This window comes from Rattus rattus, chromosome 8 (assembly GCF_011064425.1).
Source record: "Rattus rattus isolate New Zealand chromosome 8, Rrattus_CSIRO_v1, whole genome shotgun sequence".
Taxonomy (NCBI): domain Eukaryota; kingdom Metazoa; phylum Chordata; class Mammalia; order Rodentia; family Muridae; genus Rattus; species Rattus rattus.
In genome coordinates, this window is record NC_046161.1 from 97,312,295 (window position 1) to 97,328,186 (window position 15,892).

Sequence of the window (15,892 nt, forward strand, 5' to 3'; positions counted from 1 at the left end):
TGGGACAGCGGCTAGGCGGGTGAGGGCTTATGTAAACAGTGCTCGATATTTACCTTTCGAACAAGCTGGAAGGGAAAAGACACTGTCAGTGTCTGTATATGGGCAATTTATGTTTCAATATAAAATACACTTTTTTGGTTTGACAGCTTTCTCTGTGTCATTGAAGCTGACCTTGAGTGTAAAACCCTCTTGCCTCAGTCTCCCAAATATTTGGAGTTTCAAACCATATCCACTTTGAAAAATCCTCTCTTGAGAAATCCAAATGACCTTCTAGAAACTCCTCGCTGGTATGGGAAAAATCCCAACTATTTGCCTAGGATCCATCATTCCCCCCCCCATTATAATAGGACTGCAATTTCTGACTGGGTATGTGGCCGTCTGAAACAAAGGTCACGCTTCCACTGGGCTAGCTGGCTTACTGCATTCTGGATAACACAGACTAAGAAAAATGGTAAGACTTTGCAAAAGCATCTTTATATCCTAATGAAACCCATTATTTAGTAAGGGAGAGGCAAGAGCACCCTTTGCCCTTTGCCCCTTGCCCTCTGTCCCTCTCTCCCTTCCTTTCCAGGCTGGATGAAATGTAGATTCAATGACTGAAGCTTGATTAACTTCTCGCAGCATGAGATAATTTGGGAAATACAGCAACTAACACACGCATGCACACACACATACACACACAATGACACAGAAGAAACTACAAGGAGACTTCATCCTGGAACCCTGGAATGCATACTCCAGGACTCTGCCACATCCCAGAATTTGACCCCAGCTTTGACCTGAGAGACACATTTCCCCATTGTCATTGAGGACTTTGGTTGCATTCAACTAAAATTAAATCCAACTAAAGCACCAAGCTATTCTGAAGCTGCATCTTATGTGTGTCTCATACATATTCATAAAATATAAATAATATATAATTATATGTATATCGTGTGTGAAGTATGTGTGCGTATACATATATATGCGCATAACACATGCTCATAAAAAGTTAAGATTGTCCTTAGTTCACCATCTATGTATCCAAACATAAAAATACTTTTATTTTATAATACTTGGAGCTTAAAGTATGTTTGACTCTGGACCTTGTTGCCCTGGGTAGGACTGTTTTTATCGGTAAACGCCGAGTGCTGTCATATATTCTACTATGTAGCTGCCCTGTGGTCTCTTCGGCCAGTGTCTCTCAGTGCGAGCACACACGTACAAGGATCTGTGCCTGTCTGTCCAACCACAGCCTGCCCGTCACATGACCGTTCCAGTTGCTCTCTGGGCATTATTTTATAGTCCCACAAGTCACAGTCATACTCTCCTCAAATCAGGGGTAAGGATTATTTTGACTTTTCAAAAGTATTTCCAATTTGAAGCCTCGACCTGGTGGGGCAAGCTTGCATTCCTAGCTCTCGCGAGGTTGATGCAGGAGGATGGCAAGTCTGAAGCCACTGCAGTATACATAAAGAGTTTCAGGCCAGATAGCTTAATTAGCAAGACCCTATCTCTAAAGACCAGAACTATATAAATAAATATGCACATATATGTATATTGTATGTATGTATGTATGTATGTATGTATATGTAACAGGCTTTATATATTTCCAGTTTGAGGACCATAAAGAGCATATCATACTTTTAATTGGTAATCTTCCATTTCTACTGAGGGTGAATATTCTCACAGGTGCATTGTTAATTTGTAATTTTTTTCTTCTCTGACTCTTTATGTCTCTTGCCTATTTTCAATTCAAAGGGTTTTTTTTTAACATTTAGATTTAGCTCTCTAAAAATCACTCCATGCTTCTATATAAAAATGATTAGGCAGCAGCAACTTTAACCTTCACATGGCATGGCAAGGGCACTGAGCCCTTCCCCTGACTCTGCTGCTTCTATCTCTAATATTTTTTTTCTCGCTTTTCTATTCGCTCCTGACCCTGTGGTGCACCTCCATGTAAGGGGTTTGACTTTCTACATGGTCAATTCCTCCTTGCTACCCAAGCTGATAGCATTACTCTATGTGACCCCTGTGAAAATGGATCCTGGACTCTCCTTCAACAGCAGCTGGATGGGGGTGGACAGAAGCCAGAAGGTTGAGCAAGAAGGCGAGTGGTTGTGGAGAAAGCCCAAACTTCTACACAAGAGCTTTCAACTCAGTGTTCTTTCGCTATCGCCAGTGAGGAGAGGTGTGTGCTCTCTGTGGGTGCGAGCGCCCACGATGTTTTTTAAAGAGAGCACGAAATGTCAACCAGTTATGTGACAAAGCCAGACCTAAGACCTCATGGTTCAGAGTTCCATTTCTGCAATGGAAATGACAACCAAATAGGACAGGCTTCTTTTCAAAAGGTCATTGTGGGGGTTGGGGATTTAGCTCAGTGGTAGAGCGCTTGCCTAGGAAGCGCAAGGCCGTGGGTTCGGTCCCCAGCTCCGGAAAAAAAAATAAAAAAAATAAAAAAAAATAAAAAAAAAAAGGTCATTGTGAATACTGTTGATTGAAATAAAAAGATCAGGGCTTCCCATGCTCTGTTTCATACGGGCGCACGGGTATGTGAGTATGGTTACATTTGGGGGGTCCAACCTTGTTCACTATTGAGACGGTGTGCCTTTCAAACCATTTCATTTCATTTCACTTCAGAGCCCACCGAGGAAGAGATCTTAAAGGGAGATTGGGCACAGTCTGTTACTCTATAAGATCTTTTTGCGATGGACAAGCCACTTCCCAAGTCTCAGTCAAATCCTCAGGTGACTTAGGTCCTTAGTCCTTGATCCACACACACCCCACCGCCAGCTCCCAAACAACTTACGGCAGTTTCCTCGCACGAAATCAACAATTTCACAGGGCTGTAGAGAGATGGGGAGAGGCAGGGAGAGGAAATAAGCATTTAGTGTGGAGCGGATGTCATTGTTGTGACTTGTAATGATGTGTACTAGCTGAAGCATTTAAATATGTAACAGAAAACCACAAACCTGTCAGAGCGGATCATACCACCTAACAATATTATTTCCAGATCCAGCCACTACTTTGAAACACTTAAAGAATGGGATATTGAGATAGGTAGGTGGGGCACACCATTTTACTTTGTAGTCTGCCTCACAAATCAAGGGGCTCAAATCTGATGCTGAAGGTTGAAATCTAGGAATCTCAGGAGAGAATACTGGGGACTGCTGTCAACTTATGCATTTTTGTAGAAGTGTTTGCTAGACTTCTTTAGAATGACGGCCGAGACAGGTACCTCCATAGCCCAATCCCTGGAATTCTACCTCTTTAGTTTGTTTTGTTTGTTTGTTTTTATCCCTTATAAGGATAATTTCTTGTGTGCTGTGTGGAAGCATCTCTTGCCAATACACATCTAATGACCAAGAAACCGAGTCAGGATTCGAAGGTGGGACATCTGGCAAGAGCAGGGAACTCTGGGAAATAGTCAGGTAGGAGGATTCCCCACCAGAACTTAGAGGAAGCTGGAACTGAGGAGACATAGAATAGTATAAACGGTCTAATATAATTTATGAGCTAGTCGGGGAACAGGCCTAACTTAGGCCTAGATATTTTATTAATAAGTAATGAACCCCGAAGTCACTTTTCAGGAACTAGGGAGCAGGTGGGAAAGCCTACAGTTAGAAACCCGTCCCTCCTTTGTTCTCCCCTCAACTTCAGACCCTGCCACTTCCTGTTCTTTGGTTGTTTCTGCTTCCTGCAACCCCACCTAACAGTCTATGCACTTGGGAGAAAAGTACTCCTTGTCATTGCCAATATTATTTCTGGAGTGTCCCATAAGACAGGAAAACTTGTGCTACTCGGTGAATTGGCATATTAAAAATACATAGCTTTATAACCAGTGTTTTTAGCTTTACAAAAAAGCATTCTTCAGAAAGGAGGTAGGTCCCCAATATTTTCTTTTGTGTCACTTAATGGTTAAAATATTATTCTAATTTTATAGTGGCACTTCTGGGGAAACCTCCATAAACTTAAAGTGTTAACAAAATTTATAAAAGGAAAAATTAAGAAGCTTTAAGATTAACAAATCTAGCTCTGTGAATATAGAAAGATTTATGTTTTAAAATGAGTGAATTTTCAAATTAGGAGTCTTTACCCACCGTCCTATCTGCCAAGCCTTTTGGGCCCTTGATGCCCTGGATAGAATAGAAACATAGTTAGAACTGCAGAATTCTGGTTCCCAACACTTTTTTCTCTATAAGCAACTGGAGATGCTAAGTGCTCACCATGGCACATACGCTGCCCTCCTCTCCTGGTCCCTGAGTTCTGCTCAGCCCCGTAAGGAAGACAAAATAACTGACTGGTACAGCCCAAACCTCAGAGTCCAGGGAGTCCAGGAGGATGGGACATAGACTCTTGGAAGACCAGGTAATTTTGAAACCATTCAAGAGCCCAGGTCCTAGCAGAAGCTATTCTAAAGTACGTCCCAGTATCTCCCCTGTTCCTGCTCTTCCAGGCCTCTCATCCCCACCCCATCTCTGCCCTCATAGTGAAGGAACCTCCCAGAAGCCTTCCGATTACCACTGTCTGGCTCCAGGCCCTCTGGGAGCCTCGACAGTTAGTGTCTTTGTTTAAACTCTACAGGGTGGTGACTTGTAGCCTTGGGCAGGTCACTGTCCTGAAACCCACTGAGTCTGTGCTCCCTCACCAGATGACCATGAACTACCTCTGTGATGTCTGAACTCCAGTGAGGGATATGCTGATGTCCCCTTCTGGCTGATGAATACGTTATGCCTCACAGAATGACAGACACACACCGGTTAGTTTTTATCAACTTAATGCAAACCCTTTGCATATCTCAGAAGGATGAATCTCAATTGAGGAATCGTCTCAGCTTGGCCTATGGATGTGTCAGTGAGGCATTTTCTTCATTGCCAACAGACAAAGGAGGTCCCAGCCAAGTGTGGGTAGTATCACCCTTAAACACGTGGGTCTAGAATGTTACCATCCCAGGCGAGGGGAGCAAGCCAGTAAGCAGCATCCCTCTATGGTCTCTGCCTCAGTCCTGGCCATCAAGTTCCTTTTTGTCTTGAGTCCCTGTTCTGACTCCCCTCAATGACAGATTGTAACCTATAATCCAAATAAACCCATCCCTCCCCAACTTGCAGTGGGGGGGCTATGGTTTCTCACAGGGAAGCAAACTATCCCACCCTGTCTCTAAAGCAGAGCATAGGCAAAGCTTCCGAGGATTTCTATGTCTCGTTGTATTCTAAAAAGCCCTCTGTCTTGCAGCAGCACCAGCTCAGTTAAGATAGCATGGATGGAATATTCAATGAGGATTTCCATCCGGCTTTACGTGTTGGTCATCGTGTTTGCATTGATAAGCTCATTCTCTGGTAAGTTTTATGTATTAATCTATGTGTTCAGGAAGACCCATAAACCTCTAGTCACTCCAAGATCACCTCTGGATTCAGAGAAAAACGACACCTAGAATACTGTGTAGGTTTGACGTTAGTTTGCTAAGCTGTTTGCCAGGTCCCTTGAACCTGCTGAATGTCCCAGACGTTTGTTTCTTCTTCCGTGAGGCCTCTTATCAAGTTCTTACTCATCTTGGCACAAGGTTGGAAACAAGAAAGGAAAAGGTTCCCATTACCGTTTTTCCTGGTGGGCCTTGGTCACCTGGAGTTCCAGCAAACCCAGGAAATCCAGAACTGCCCTACAATGAAGAAACCAAAGGAATAAGCTTCCCTGTTGGCTATGAGAACTGGTCCTCCCAAAACATCAAACTGTTTCATGCCTAAGGCCAGTGAGTCTGCCCCTGTGAACTATGTATCCATGGAGAGGGGGTGGGGCTTTATGGGAACCAGACAACTCCCTTCTAGCCCACCTATCTATCTAACCCCAGCTTGCCCATGTGTTACACACACACGCACACATACACACACACACACACACACACACACACACACACACACAATTTCCACCCAAAGCCATAAAAGACCACTTAACCCTCAAGGTTAAGTCTCAAGGGCATGTGATTAACAGAAAGCACAAGGTCTACACAAAGGGTCCGGGTAAAATTCCCATAGCACCTTTGGGCCTCAGTGTCTCAAGGATGGTTTTGGGTGGCCAGGGGCACACTGCTCGTGTTCTAGGTATTTGAAGTAAAACAGCACCAATCATCTGGGTTGGATCGATGCCTCGTCTTTTTTATTTGAAAGTACAAGGAGACGTTAACTGATCAGAGTGACCGCAAGCAGCATGGAGCTGAGCGAGCACGGACCTGACTGTCTGCAGGACCTGCCAGCAGATAAAAAATACAATTACAGAGTCAAGGAACACTCATGCTTTCTAACCCTCCTTCTCCTTCACTCTGAACACCAGTTCATGTCCTGTCCCCAGAAGACTTTCTTTAAATATTTTTAAATCACGTTTATTCGTGCGTGCGTGCGTGCGTGCGTGCATGTGTTTGTCCATGTGCTCTAGAGAGAATGTCATGGTGCACATGTGGCGATCAGATGACAACTTATAGGAGTTGTTTCTCTCCTTTTCCCATCTGGGTTCTGGGGCTCAAATTCAAGTTGCTGGACTCGGTGGCAAGTGCCTTTATCTATGGGGCTAGTTAGTTCTTGTCAACTTAACACATGCTCAAGTCAGTGGGAAGAGGGAACCTTAGCCAAGAAGATGTCCCTATTAGGTTATCCCAGAGGCAAGTCTGTGGGGCATATTCCTGATTAATGATGGATGTGCTCATGCCATCCCCGGGCAGGTGGTCCAGGGTTCTATAAGATAGCAAGCTGAGCAAGCTAGGAAGGGCAGGCCAGTAACAGCGTTCGTCCTTGGCTTCTGCTTCCGTTCCTTCCCTGACGTCCCTTAATGATGGCTGGAAGTATAAGCAGAACAAATCCTTTCCTCCCCTTTGCTTTTGGTCATGGTGTTTATCACAGTCACAGAGACTGGAGCACCGCCTGAACCATCTACCAGCCCAAAGCTCACTTTCTAATGATGTCTGTCAGCTAAACTCTAACCAGATCCTAGTCTTCGGAGTTACTCCTTTCAAAATGAGTTGGCATTGACTGTGGCTCTTTGAGAGCCAATCTTTATGGCAGGGCACAGTGACACACTTAGAAAGTGCTGGAAGAAAGATCAGGGATCCAGGGCAGACCTTCCTTAACATAACAAGTTCAAGGCCAGCATGGGCTATCTGAGACTATCTCAAAAAAGAATTTTTAAAAAAAAATCATAATCTACAGAACCCGAAGGAATGAGTTCTTTACATGAGACTCAATCAAGCACACTAGATTCAAAGTCCACCAAGATAGAAGTTATGTTCTTGAGAATCTAGTTCCAAAGAATCTCGGGGAAGACTCAGACAAACCACACTTGCTTCTAAGGACTGTCTGTGACAATGTCCTTCCAAATTTTCCCTAGAGTCACTGAGACAGAGGTGCCTTCAAATCATCTTGAGTGGTTGGTAGTGCAGAGCTGAAACTCTGACCTGTGAGCTCCGTTGTTACCATTTGCTAAGCTGCATTTCAACCCTGAATGTAAATGAGAAGGGGTGGGTTGGGAGGATGCTGTGTGTGTGTGTGTGTGTGTGTGTGTGTGTGTGTGTGTGTGTGTGTGTTGACTGGTCAAGGATAGTCTAGCCCTGTCAGCCGCTGTGATGACTGCAGATGACCCTTCGGTTCTTACCCTCTTCCCTCGGATTCCCTTGGCCCCCTTCTCTCCTCCACGGCCTGGATTACCATCTTCTCCCTTAAAGGCAAAAGCAGGGTTGTGAATGTGAAGAAAGAATCGCACACAGGTGACACACACGCCTACCAGTTGCCAGGCCCACGGAGATCTCTTCTTACTTGCATGCCAGGATAGCCAGGGAATCCAGGTTCACCCTAGGGTCAGAGACGATAAGATAATGTTCAGTGCCAGGTGATTAAGTCTTACCTCGACATTCCTCCGGGAAAGAAGACACTGTTGTCAAGAGGCTGCATTTTAATTCCAGAGATCAACAATTTATAGTTTTTACAATCTTCAGCATCTCTGATGCAGAGTCTAATGAAACTTCCTTCTTGGGCATTTTTATTTCTCAGGATAGAGCCCCCAAGATATGCGCCAACAGAAAGCAAGGTAGGGGCATCAACCTGAGTGTTAGGAAGCAGCATCGACTTGTCAGAGCCATAGGCATGCTTCAAAATGATCATGCATCCCACAGGCATTTATTTAGCTCTTGCTGTTTGCCAAGTGGTCCTGTAATCACTGGGGACTCAGCAGTACACAAAACCAAGCCCCCCCCCCGAATTTGCATTCCTGAAGAAGCAAGTGACCGTAGAAGTAGATAGCATCTCAGAGATGACCAAGAATCCAGAGAGAGGACCAGGAAATGAAAAAATGAGCTGGTGAGAGGGTCCTGTGAGGGAAAGACGCTCACCACCAAGCTTGCCGACCCAAGTTCAATCCCTGAACCAAAGGTGGTAAAGAGAGAAAAGTAATCTAGCAAGCAGTCCTCTCTCCTATGCACACACACGGCACAGTGCTTGTGTGCACACACGAATAAATAAAGGTTATAGTGAGAGACCAAATCTTTTAGGTTCAAACTCCATTTTAGAAAACTTGAACTCAGATGAACTAACAGGCCAGTACCTAGCATCAGCTTCCAAATTACCCCACACCAAACCTGAGCCTAGCCAGTTTCTAGGCTAATCCCAAAAGACCAGCGTTTCTAGGTTAGTTTCCCCCAACAGTCCAGTATTTTCAAGTTAATCGCCAACCAGCCCTGCCCCCTGCCTAACAACCACCAATGCAGAGGGAAGCAGAAGTTAAGTTTATGGTTTTAGCCCCCAGAGCCAGCCAACTATGCTAGAGGTCGAAGTGGCGCACCCCCCACCCCACCCCCGTCCCCATTAGATGCTTGCCAATCTAAAAACACTCACCCCACCTCTGACTTGCTGCTTTCTATAAAACTTCACCACATAGATATTCCGGGGCTCCACTCCACCAAAACCATCCTACCTATTGGCAGTGGGCTAAGGGCCCGAGATAAAGGCCCTGCTGTGATTTGCCTTGCCTCCTGTCTATTGGGGGAGGCAGGGTGTTCACTAACACTTCCCTGGCACTACAACAGTGTGTGTTGAGAAGTGGCACAAGTCCCACCGCAGCTGAGGAATTATTAAGTTGCTGGCCACTAGAAGGAAAACAAGTTTTCTTTAGGAATACGGCTCTCACTATATTGAACATGTTTCTGTAACATTCAGTGCCAGGCGATTACGTTTTTCCTCAACATCCCTCTGGGAAAGAAGGTCACTAAGAGACCACATTTCAATACCAGGGGTCCTCAATCCCTAAATAGTTTTTACAATTCCCACCACCATCACCTAGAAATTACAATTTCAGTAGAGGTCCCATGCTCCAGTAGATGCTCCCACATACGTATGGGCCAGGATAAACAGACTTAGTAAGTTTTAAAGACTTAAAAGGAAAAGGAGACAAAGGTTGGAAGATCTTTGAAGAGCGGGAGTGGGAAAATGGGAGGAGGGAATGAAACCAGAATATGAGATTCTTAAAGAAAAAGTTAAAATATTATGTATTTTTAAAAGAAATAAAGGATTACATCGCCCCTCAATATCTTCGGAAGGTTGGTTCCGGTTTCCTCCGGAGGTACTGAAATCTGAGCACAGTCAACACCCTGATGTAATACGGTGCCACCCAGTACACACATGTGACATGTGCACACCCTCTGCTAGACTTCAGTCTCCAGGTGACACAATACCTACAACTACAGGTGCTATGGAACAGGCATCATCGTCTTGTGTTATTTAGGGGGATAACAAGAATTCATACATGTTCTATACACATGCAGATTTTCCCAGATGTCTTAACCTGCAGCTGGTTGGACCCATCGCTGGGAGCTTGTAAGTGTAGAGCAGGCGTGTGAAGGGGTAAAGGCGGGAAAGTGAAGGATGAGACCAGCCCTTTACTTCTCAGGGAGAGAATTCTATCACGCTATGTGCGACGTGTCATAAAAATCATCCCTGGCATGCCTCTTCAAAAGTCACTATAGTCTAGTAGAACTCAAAGCGTGACCTGAGATTGGAATGCTCTTGGCAGGGACTCACCTTCTTGCCTTTTCTTCCAGGATGACCGTAGCCGTCTAGACCAGAGCGACCCTAAGAAAATAACACAAGATGAATTAACTCCAGATCCACCCAGACCAACTCATGGCTGATGACAACACCCAAACTTCTGGATAAGCCAACGAAGTAAGAAAAGGAGTGGGGGGGGGGTGAAGACTTGGTGAAGCCTTCACCGGATAAACAGGACATCGGAGGGAATGGGGCTGCTGGGAAGAGTACTAAGAATGGGCACAGATGTGCTCACCATCTGGTGAATGTTGTTCATATTGTTTCTGGTTTTCAGAAAGCTGAAACAGGAGGACTGAGAGTCTGAGCTAGCCTGGGTTCAGTGAGGTCAGTGAGACAGTGAGACCCTGTCTGAACACACACCTGCATACACAGTCATGCATGTGCACACACGTGCATGCACCGGTACACTACAAGAGGTCCAAACACCTGTACATCCAGATCATAAATGTGTCACAAGGAGTGAATTCAGAACCTTATAGTGGCTTGGGGAGTTGTGAGGGTGGTGACCAGAAACTGTTTCTAGATCAAATAGATGTCAGAAAGTGAGAACAAGGACAAGTTGAAGGGCTGAAGACTGCCCCTGTGGCCTGGTTAGGAAACATTCAACAAAAGAAAGTGAAGTCAGGGAAGTGATGGGGGAGGGGGAGCTGAATCCTGTGGGGAGGAAGGTGCCATTCACTAGCTGTCCTCTTGTCCTCTCCCTCCTGTTGACTCCCAGGGAGCATCCAGGGCCTGCAGCTCCTAGGCACAGACCAAGGCCTGGGATTGGTGGTGGGAGATCAGGTGACCCAGGTCTTTTTTTTTTTTTTTTTTTAAGATTAATTTATTTATTTCATGTAAGTACACTGTAGCTCTTCAGACACACAGGGATCAGATCCCATTACAGATGGTTGTGAGCCACCATGTGTTGCCTGGGATTTGAACTCAGGACCTCTGGAAGAGCAGCCAGTGTTCTTAACCACTGAGCCATCCCCAGCCCTGTCCTCTCCTCCTGAAAACAGAATCCATGCCTGCAGCTCCAAAAACCAAAAAAAATTAAAGATGTGTGCTACCATATCTGTCTCTACCTGAGGTCTAGAGACTCAAATTTAGGTCCTCGGGATTGTACAGTCCTGAAATGCCACCTCTAAGAAGAATGTCTGTCCCTAGCTTTCGGGAGTAGGGGGTGAGAGGGAGGGTGAGAGAGAGAAAGAGAGGGTGGGGATAGATGGATAAATGATTGATAGATAAACAGACAGATACATACATAGATGATTGATAGACAGATACATAGATAGAGACAGATAAATATACAGGTGATTGATAGACAGACAGATAGGTGAGGGTGTTAAGGGGCATACGCTCTATGCTATTTCAACCACAGAGAGCTGAATGAAATTGAACAAAATCTTAGTTTCACCATTTCACTATCTACCTTTTTGGAGGATGGGCACAGGGCACTGTATGCCTCGCAGTCTGTTTCACAGCCACCAAATTCTGCTCTCTCTCTCTCTCCTAGTACATTTTTATTTAAGCTTCCTGAGTCTGCTTCAGGTTTCTCTCCTTCCCAACAAATGCAATTTCTGTGCAGAATTGGGGGAGCACCTTTATAAGCCCTTCCTAACTGTTGGTGGAAGAGATCTCCAGAAGACAGCTCTGCTCTTATGAAAAGTGAAGTGCATAGAAAAATAGTCATATAAAATAATGAATGTCCCCCTGAATTCAGATCAGTAAATAAGGAAAAACGAAGACTGCTGCCTTCGAACGTTTCATCTGTAGGAAGAAATCATTCACAATTATTAGCCTCCAACATTATTCCTATACTCTGGATAATGATAGTTAAGTATTCTTATTTGGTATCTACAAAAATGGGTCTGTGTGCTGGGAGAGACGGCTCAGTCAGTAAAGTACCTGCCAAACAGCTGTGAGGACCTGGGTTTAAATCACTAGAACTCATGTGAAGCCAGATATGGTAGCGCAATCTTCAGTCTCAGTGCTTCCAGAGGGAAGTGAAGCTCATGGCTCTCTGGGCTGCCTCACACAGATACAAAAAACAAGGAGATCCTGCCTCAAACAAGGCTGGGGGCTTGGAGGCTAAGAGCACTGGCTGCTCCTGCAGAGAGGATCTGGATTCAATCCACAGTATTCACATGGAGGCTTACAATCATCTAAACTCCAGGTCCGGGGAACCCCAACACTCTCTTCTGGTCCCCAGAGGCACAAGGCAAACATGTGGTATATAGAAATACATACAGACAAAACACCTATACATGTAAAATATATCTTACTATAAATGTCAAAAATTAGGACCACCACCCAAAGTTCACACACACAAAAAGCACATGTGCACACACACACATACAGAGAGAGAGAGAGAGAGAGAGAGAGACTCACAAAGTTTTGTTTTGTTTTTAGTTTATCTGAGCATCTCATTGGTCCCAAAAGACTCAGATTCTTGAGAATTTCCTCATCAAACAGAAGAGTCCCACAGACACTTCCCTCTCAATGAGAAAGCGAAAGAAATCCAACACATTTTTGGATTCTTTATTTATGTGGAACTTGTGAAACTTTGGCTAAATCTTCAACAGCTCAAGCTTGTCACACTACTAAGCCCAAGTATAAATCACATTATGTTTTACATGCAACAAGAACACAACACCCTCCAAAAAAGAAAACGATAAGGTATTCATTCAATCAGGAATTCAAAACAGAGAAATGAGACTTACAGGCTGTCCTCTTGACCCTTGCTGACCCCGTGGACCTCTTTCTCCTGTGTGACCGAGTTCTCCCTTTTAATAGAGGGGAAAGATGAAATTAATTTTCTCCCAGGAGTTTCTGAATCTTTGTGCCATTTCCTTAGAGGCTGTTTGGTTAGCCTTTTCGAAACCTGTTACCCTCACCAGCCTTGTTAAGGCTTGTTCTGGAAATGGGGTAAAAATGCACAGTGGAATTAGATACAGATGCAAAAAGAAATTAAATCACAATATTGCAGGGAAAATGGATGTAACCATAACTCATTATGTTACCAAATAGTTGGGGGGGCACATGTACAAATACTGCTCTCAGACATAGAAACTAGACTTAAAATTATGTGTATTTATATGTGTGTGCATTAAATAAATCTAATTATAGAAACACTAGCAGTCTTTGTACTGCTGAGTACACATTTACAGTGAACCAATGTTTGTTCTCTGTCAGTACACCTTTGCCTCCTGATATGTGAGCCACTTCTCCATAGGTTAGTTTTTATAATTTCCTTCTTTGTATGCATCTAGCTAGCTATAAGCCAAAAACCGGTCCATAACTTCATCAACAATATCGGGAACATGCTGGAAATGATCACATGGCAGGCAAATATTTGCCTAAGAAAGGCCAAAGGTCATAACCAAGAGTGACATACATAGAGTAACTGAGAGTAACATAACCAAGAGTAACACAGGTAGAATAACCAAGAGTAACACACATAGAGTAACCAAGAGTAACACACAGAGTAACCAAGAGTGACACACATAGAGTAACCAAAAGTAACACACAGAGTAACCAAGACTAAGACATCTAAGTATCCAAGAGTAACACGTGTAGAGTAACCAAGAATAACACACAGTATCCAAGAGTAACATGCATCGAATAACCAGGAATAACACACATAGAGTAACCAAGAGTAACACTCATAGAGTAACCAAGAGTTACACATGTAGAGTAACCAAAAATAACACACATAGAGTAACCAAGATTAACACACATAGAGTAACCAAGAGAAACACACGTAGAGTAACCAAGAATAACATAACCAAGAGTGTTCCCTTACACTCACCTTGAGTCCTCTGGGACCATCTGTTCCTTTTGAGCCATTTGGCCCTGGAGGCCCACGATTCCCCTGCAATGATATCATGACTCTCTTACTACAGACATGTAGCCATTTGATTAGTGATTTTTGTTTTGCTTTTTACATTACAATAGAAGAAAAAGCATAAGCATATGGTAAGACCCATACTTCAAATTTTGAAATTTTGACCTTTTCATAGGCTAATCATACTTGTTACAGTATTGTCTTGTGAGACTAGGTACCAGCAACGATTCATCACCATGCAGCTACAGGGGTCAACAACTACAGTGCTGTATTTGCTAAGGTACAAGGTTGGTAGGTCAATCTGTTAAGTGAACTTTTACTCCATGACATTCCCAGCTACTGATGGCTTCACTGGAATATCATCCCACTATTAGTCAAGATCAAAACAGTCTGGAATTATCAATGTGTTCATACCACCTAAAGATCAGAAGCCAGAAGTCAGAAGCCAGTCTGACCACTTTCTGGGTGGCAAGTCATTTAATCTCCTGGAGCCTCTGTGATCTTATCTACAGGAACAGAACATTTTCTAGTATCTTCATGCAGAACAAGGGAATTGGCATGAAGATGGAAGGTGAGCTTTTAATGCTCCAGCCGGTTCATTTTATCTTCCAGCATGCAAAATGCAAGGCAGACACTGTTAAACTCTAGGCTGGAGGAGACAAAGGAAGAACAAAGTCTACTATGCAAGAATCAAATCTACTGAACACTGAGAAAGAGGTGAAGGGACTTATCTATACACTCTCTGAGAGAAAGGGGCCAGGAGGGGAGGGTTATCTAGATAATCTCTGGGAAAGGTCCTGGTCAAAGGATCATGAAGACTAAAGCCTGGGCTCTTATCTGCTCTAAACTGGAAACATGTTCAAATGAGACTCACACTATCACAATGAGAATTTTTTTTAAGTAAGAGGTTAGCCAGGCTCTGTGGCATGCACATTTAATCGCAGCACTCAGGAGGCAGAGGCAGACAGATCTCTGTGGGCTCCAGGCCAGCTAGGATGATATAGTGAGATCTCAGTAAACAAACAAACAAACAAATGTGCTTTAAAGTCTTTCAAAACAGCAAGCTAGCTTTTGTTACCCAGGGAAAACCTTAAGCTATAGTTCTGTCCTCAAAGCTGCTGCTTTGAGTCTCTGACAGAGACCACGGACCTGACTCAAGTCCTGTTGCTCTAGTGTCTTACGCTGTGGCAAATGCTCCTGACCTTAGGAAGCCGCCCTGATGCTATGGCTCAGTCTCTCTGACCTTTCCACTGACCACGGACATTAGATGGACAGTTGAACAGGCCCTGGGAAATTCAATTGAGACAGTTTGAAAATGCCCAAGTCATTTGACAAAACAGTCACTGGGTCTCCCTGAGCCTCTGTGCCCTTATCCCCACAGTCAAGCATGCCCGTGTATCCTCATGAGGACTGGGCAATTTAAACTTTGCCTCCTGTGTGGTACCCCCACTGTTCTTGCACTAGGAGTAAACAGGAGCTGTGGCACATGTCTGTGAGGTTCGAAACCAGAATTTACTGCTCACCGTGTTTCCAGAATGAAGGGGGCTCATGGCTGATAGCAAGCCAACTTGGTCAAACTAGATGTTCTGGAAATCTAAGGTAGTCACAAACCCCAGAACAAGTGATTCCCCCTGTGATTCCTCGAGGCAAGAATCGGCCATTTCTATACTGTAGTCATTTGTCTTACAAACCTACCTGGGCACCTGGATCCCCTTTTTGACCAAATGATCCTGGAGGTCCTTGCCTTCCTCTGGGTCCCTGTTCCAAAAGAGACGTTGAAAGTCAATCGATTTTTATACATCCCTTTCATAGCCCATGTAAATGTAAGGTCACCTGGACGAAGGTGCCCACACCCAGCACTGTGCCACCCACCCAACTGAATGAGGTGGTGTCTACACTCTGAAGCGCTCGTATATATTCATTCCACCCTCAACCGTCTACAATGGAGGACACAGGTCCTCAACATCTATGTTCCACGCAACCTTTCCAGAAGGATCTGCTGAGC

General features: G+C 44.3%; 1 protein-coding gene across 1 annotated transcript in view; it reads right to left on the reverse strand.

The window, feature by feature from the left end:
* The window catches only part of LOC116906918 (collagen alpha-4(VI) chain-like), a 95,331-nt gene that overhangs the window by 21,930 nt on the left and 57,509 nt on the right, over window positions 1–15,892 (reverse strand). The window contains exons 21-30 of the mRNA XM_032909842.1: window positions 15,583–15,645; window positions 13,852–13,914; window positions 12,764–12,826; window positions 10,032–10,082; window positions 7,776–7,811; window positions 7,615–7,677; window positions 5,573–5,635; window positions 4,080–4,115; window positions 2,789–2,825; window positions 54–65 (exon numbers count right to left, since the gene is read on the reverse strand). Of these exons, the coding sequence (XP_032765733.1) occupies window positions 54–65; window positions 2,789–2,825; window positions 4,080–4,115; window positions 5,573–5,635; window positions 7,615–7,677; window positions 7,776–7,811; window positions 10,032–10,082; window positions 12,764–12,826; window positions 13,852–13,914; window positions 15,583–15,645 (487 nt within the window). The remainder of the gene's footprint in view (window positions 1–53; window positions 66–2,788; window positions 2,826–4,079; window positions 4,116–5,572; window positions 5,636–7,614; window positions 7,678–7,775; window positions 7,812–10,031; window positions 10,083–12,763; window positions 12,827–13,851; window positions 13,915–15,582; window positions 15,646–15,892) is intronic.